We start from the raw sequence: 6,000 nt of genomic DNA, 5'->3' as shown, positions 1-6,000 counted from the left end.
TTGTCACAGAGAGAGCTGTGGGGGCAGAGTCCTCGTGTATATTTAACGCTGAGAGAGATTCTTGATCAGTCACAGGGTCAAGGGGAAAGAGCAGGAAAGTGGGTGTGAGGAATGTGGGATCAGCTTGAGGGGTTCAACAGCCTCCTGCTGCTTTTGTTTCTGATGGTTTTAGAACAAAGAAAATGTACAGCCCAGGAACAGGCCCTTCGGCCCTCCAAGCCTGAGCCGATCCAAATGTACTACCTAAACCTGTTGATCAATTCCTAAGTATCTGTATCCCTCTACTCCCCACCTACTCATTCATTTTAGGATCAGTTTAAACCTGTACCTTCTCATTTTTGATCCATTTGTGATTGGGACCAGTTGCTCAGGACCCGCTCTGTCCAAAACCACCCCCATACTCTCTCCGAACCACTCACATCTTCCCTATAACGTGGCCCCCACAACTGTCCCCAATCCTCCAGCTGGGGTCAAACAGGGTCTTGTACAAGTTCCCCATCACCTCCTCGCTCTTGTACTCTTTGCCCCTATTAATAAAGCTGAGGACACTGTGCTTTATTCCCTGCTGTCTCCATCTGTCCTGCCCCCTTCAATGATCTGTGCACATACACACCCAGCTCCCCCTGCCCCTGCCCCCCCTTTAGAATTGTACCCCCTTTTTTATATTGTCTTTCAGTGTTCTTCCAACCAAAGAGCATCACCTCACACTTCTCTGCATTGACCCTCATCTGCCACCTACCCACCCCCTCCACCGACTTGTCAGTGTCCTTTGGGAGTTCCACACTGCCCCCCCTCACAGTTTACAATCCTTCCAGGTTCAGTGTCAGCTACAAACATGGAGATTGTCCCCTGCACAGCAAGATCCCGATCATTAATACTGATCAGGAAAAGCCAGGGTCCCAATACCACCCCCTGGGGAACTCCAGGACAAACCCTCCTCCAGCCTGAACAATATCCATTGACCATTCCTCTCTGTTCCCTTTCACTCGGCCAGTTTTGTATCCACGTTGCTGCTGTCCCTTTTACTCCATGATCTCGAACTTTCCTCACAAGCCTGTTGGGTGGCACTGTATGGGTCTGGCCCACTGGAGTGGTATAAAGGCTGTATCTCTTTTATGTCTCTGTATGTCGGGTTGTGGACTGAAATGAGAAAAGGGCTGTTTTCTAAACCCTGAGGATTGTGGGAGGGATTGCTGCACCTTTCCAAAACAAACAGCCTGCCCCTCACTGTAAGTGCTGTTTACACAGCTGCTTGCTCAGTCAGTGGGAGGGGCTTCCTGCAGATGAGCTGGGACCGGGGCTGGGTCATTTCTGAACTTAGTGATAAAACCGAGTGAAAGGAAAAAATGGTTTGTTGTGGTGATTGAATGAAAAGATTGATATAAATAGCAGAGCCGGAGGGCCAGTATATTCCTTTTGGTGTTGTTTGTAACTTTGGTCTAAAGGTGGCCTGTGGGATTGGTGAGTGTTGTGAGAGCTGTGTGGCAGTGACAGGGTTAATATCTCCGCTACTCAGTGCAGGATGTGGGTTACTGTGAGGCACAGTTGCTGACACCAGGAGATTTCACTCTGAGCGACGGGCTCCAAAATGCTGGGACACGCAAGTTTCAATAACTGCCTTCTCCTGACCGTCGTTGTCCAGCTGCTTCAGGATCTGCCCCAGATACTGGCTCAAAGTGGCTCCGAAGGTAAGCAGATCCCAGTGAAGGCACTGGCTCTGACAAGCACAAACTGAAGGGACTCAGCAGCTCGGGCAGCAGCTGTGGAGAGAGAAACACGGTTCACATTTCAGTTCCAGTTCAACTCACCTTCTGGACTGAGAGCGCCTGGGAATGGGGGGAAAGAGGAGAGGATGGAGATGGGGGTCCAGAGGACCACACAGAGAGAGAGAGAGAGAGAGAGAGAGAGAGAAGAAGCAGACAAAGGGGATGGTGAGTGATCAGGATATGGGTGATCAACTGGGAGAGATAGATAAATGGGTTGACTTTTCTGGGAATAACTCCAACAGAGCCAGGTTCTCCGGCACTTTCTGATTGGGATTTCAGTCTCCAGGTGCTCTCTGTTCTATGTTGCTGTCTCTGACACTTCATGGTGACACGGGGACAGGACTGCTCAGCTCAACTACTGCCGTGTTCACACCAGTATCTCACCGGGATCTCACCGGCATCTCACCGGGACGGCACTGGGATCTCACTGCGATCTCACCAAGATGAGTCCAGAGAAAGTATATTCCTGTCAGGGTGAAAGGGAAGGCTGGTAGGTACAGGGAATGCTGGATGACTAAACAAATTGAGGGTTTGGTTAAGAAAAAGAAGGAAGCATATGTAAGGTATAGACAGGATAGATCAAGTGAATCCTTAGAAGAGTATAAAGGCAGTAGGAGTATACTTAAGAGGGAAATCAGGAGGGCAAAAAGGGGACATGAGGTAGCTTTGGGAAATAGAATTAAGGAGAATCCAAAGGGTTTTTACAAATACATTCAGGACAAAAGGGTAACTAGGGAGAGAATAGGGCCCCTCAAAGATCAGCAAGGCGGCCTTTGTGTGGAGCCACAGAAAATGGGGGAGATACTAAATGAATATTTTGCATCAGTATTTACTGTGGAAAAGGATATGGAAGATATAGACTGTAGGGAAATAGATGGTGACATCTTGCAAAATGTCCAGATTACAGAGGAGGAAGTGCTGGATGTCTTGAAATGGTTAAAGGCGGATAAATCCCCAGGACCTGATCAAGTGGACCCGAGAACTCTGTGGGAAGCTAAAGAAGTGATTGCTGGGCCTCTTGCTGAGATATTTGTATCATCGATAGTCACAGGTGAGGTGCTGGAGGTTGGCAAATGTGGTGGTGCCACTGTTTAAGAAGGGCGGTAAAGACAAGCCAGGGAACTATAGACCAATGAGCCTGACCTCGGTGGTGGGCAAGTTGTTGGAGGGAATCCTGAGGGACAGGATGTACATGTATATGGAAAAGCAAGAACTGATTAGGGATAGTCAACATGGCTTTGTGTGTGGGAAATCATGTCTCACAAACTTGATTGAGTTTTTTGATGAAGTAACAAAGAGGATTAATGAGGGCAGAGCAGTAGATGTGATCTATATGGACTTCAGTAAGGCGTTCGACAAGGTTCCCCATGGGAGACTGATTAGCAAGGTTAGAACTCATGGAATACAGGGAGAACTAGCCATTTGGATACAGAACTGGCTCAAAGGTAGAAGACAGAGGGTGGTGGTGGAGGGTTGTTTTTCAGACTGGAGGGCTGTGACCAGTGGAGTGCCACAAGGATCGGTGCTGGGCCCTCTACTTTTTGTCATTTACATAAATGATTTGGATGCGAGCAGAAGAGGTACAGTTAGTACGTTTGCAGGTGACACCAAAATTGGAGGTGTAGTGGACAGCGAAGAGGGTTACCTCAGATTACAACAGGATCTGGACCAGATGGGCCAATGGGCTGAGAAGTGGCAGATGGAGTTTAATTTATATAAATGCGAGGTGCTGCATTTTGGGAAAGCAAATCTTAGCAGGACTTATACACTTAATGGTAAGGTCCTAGGGAGTGTTGCTGAACAAAGAGACCTTGGAGTGCAGGTTCATAGATCCTTGAAAGTGAGTCGCAGGAAGATAGGATAGTGAAGAAGGTGTTTAATATGTTTTCTTTTATTGGTCAGAGTATTGAGTACAGGAGTTGGGAGGTCATGTTGCGGCTGTACAGGACATTGGTTAGGCCACTGTTGGAATATTGCGTGCAATTCTGGTCTCTTTCCTATCGGAAAGATGTTGTGAAACTTGAAAGGGTTCAGAAAAGATTTACAAGGATGTTGCCAGGGTTGGAGGATCTGAGCTACAGGGAGAGGCTGAACAGGCTGGGGCTGTTTTCCCTGGAGCGTCGGAGGCTGAGGGGTGACCTTATAGAGGTTTACAAAATTATGAGGGACATGGATAGGGTAAATAGACAAAGTCTTTTCCCTGGGGTCGGGGAGTCCAGAACTAGAGGGCACAGGTTTAGGATGAGAGGGGAAAGATATAAAAGAGACCTAAGGGGCAACATTTTCACGCAGAGGGTGGTACGTGTATGGAATGAGCTGCCAGAGGATGTGGTGGAGGCTGGTACAATTGCAACATTTAAGAGGCATTTGGATGGGTATATGAATAGGAAGGGTTTGGAGGGATATGTGCCGGGTGCTGTCAGATGGGACTAGATTGGGTTGGGATATCTGGTCAGCATGGACGGGTTGGACCGAAGGGTCTGTTTCTGTGTTGTACATCTCTATGACTCTATGATCTCACTGGGATCTCACCAGATTCTCACAGGATGTCACCAGGACCTCACTGGGATCTCGCCAGGATCTTACAAGGATCAGACCAGGATCTCAGCAAGTTCTCACAGGGATCTCACACAAACTCACCGGGATCTTACAGGGATCTCACCGGGATCTCATGGCTGTTTGTTGTCAGACAGTTTGTAACACAGAAATATTTCTCCAGTCTCTTGGAGCAGTTACTCAGCACCTGATGAATGGGTTGAAGATGTTGCTGAATACAGTGAAGAGAATTCTTGCAACTTGTACCCACCAATAGCAGGACCCACAGGAGCATTGAGAGGGACCTTGGTGTAAGTCCATTGCTCCCTGAAAGAGGCAACAGAAGTGGATAAGGTGGTAAAGAAGGTCGATGGAACACTTACCTTCATCAGATAGGGCACTGGGCATCAAGGTTGGCATGTCATGTTCCAGCTGTACAAACCTTTCATTCGGCCACATTTAGAGGATTGTGTGAGTTCTGGTTGCTGCACTATAGGATGGATGTGGAGCTTTTGGAGAGGGTGCAGAAGGGGTTTACCAGGATGTTGCCTGGATTGGAGGGCATTAGCCTGAAGAGGAGGTCGGATAAACTTGGGCTGTTTTCGCTCGAGCATCGGAGGCTGAGGGGGGGAACCTGATCGAGGTGTTTACAATTCGGAGAGGGATGGATGGGGTGGCTGGTCAGAGTCTGCTTCCCAGGGTGGGAATGTCACATACTGGGGGGGCATCAGTTTAAGGGGAGAGGGGGAAAGGTGTTTACACAAAGGGTGGTGGGTTCCTGGGACACACTGCCAGAGGAGGTACCTGGGACACACTGCCAGAGGAGGTGCCTGGGACACACTGCCAGGGGAGGTGCCTGGGACACACTGCCAGGGGAGGTGCCTGGGACACACTGCCAGGGGAGGTGCCTGGGACACACTGCCAGGGGAGGTACCTGGGACACACTGCCAGGGGAGGTACCTGGGACACACTACCAGGGGAGGTGCCTGGGACACACTGCCAGGGGAGGTACCTGGGACACACTGCCAGGGGAGGTGCCTGGGACACACTGCCAGGGGAGGTACCTGGGTCACACTGCCAAGGGAGGTACCTGGGACACTGCCAGAGGAGGTACCATGGGTACACTGCCAGGGGAGGTGCCTGGGTCACACTGCCAGGGGAGGTAGATGGGACACACTGCCAGGGGAGGTACCTGGGTCACACTGCCAGAGGAGGTACCATGGGTACACTGCCAGGGGAGGTGCCTGGGTCACACTGCCAGGGGAGGTAGATGGGACACACTGCCAGGGGAGGTACCTGGGACACACTGCCAGGGGAGGTACCTGGGTCACACTGCCAGGGGAGGTACCTGGGACACACTGCCAGGGGAGGTGCCTGGGTCACACTGCCAGGGGAGGTACCTGGGTCACACTGCCAGGGGAGGTGCCTGGGTCACACTGCCAGGGGAGGTGCCTGGGACACACTGCCAGGGGAGGTGCCTGGGACACACTGCCAGGGGAGGTACCTGGGACACACTGCCAGGGGAGGTACCTGGGACACACTGCCAGGGGAGGTGCCTGGGACACACTGCCAGGGGAGGTACCTGGGACACACTGCCAGGGGAGGTAGTTGGGACACACTGCCAGGGGAGGTACCATGGACACACTGCCAGGGGAGGTGCCTGGGACACACTGCCAGGGGAGGTGGTAGATACAACAAC

The 6,000-nt window shown here is 51.0% G+C and overlaps 2 protein-coding genes across 3 annotated transcripts in view; one reads left to right on the top strand and one right to left on the bottom strand.

Moving 5' to 3' along the window:
* Positions 1–6,000, bottom strand: part of LOC122558013 (ciliogenesis and planar polarity effector 1-like) — a 445,779-nt gene that overhangs the window by 357,912 nt on the left and 81,867 nt on the right. The window lies entirely within an intron of this gene.
* il7r (interleukin 7 receptor) overlaps positions 1,560–6,000 on the top strand; it is a 55,311-nt gene continuing 50,870 nt past the window's right edge. For both annotated transcript variants that reach the window (XM_087975297.1, XM_087975292.1), the window contains exon 1: positions 1,560–1,688. In XM_087975297.1, coding sequence (XP_087831423.1) covers positions 1,589–1,688 — 100 coding nt within the window. In that variant the 5' untranslated portion in view covers positions 1,560–1,588. The remainder of the gene's footprint in view (positions 1,689–6,000) is intronic.

This window comes from Chiloscyllium plagiosum, unplaced genomic scaffold (assembly GCF_037043375.1).
Source record: "Chiloscyllium plagiosum isolate Xiang-an unplaced genomic scaffold, Cpla_swu_hap1 HiC_scaffold_2, whole genome shotgun sequence".
Lineage (NCBI taxonomy): Eukaryota > Metazoa > Chordata > Chondrichthyes > Orectolobiformes > Hemiscylliidae > Chiloscyllium > Chiloscyllium plagiosum.
Note: the sequence above shows the minus strand (reverse complement) of the source record. Positions and strands in the feature narration are given on the sequence as shown.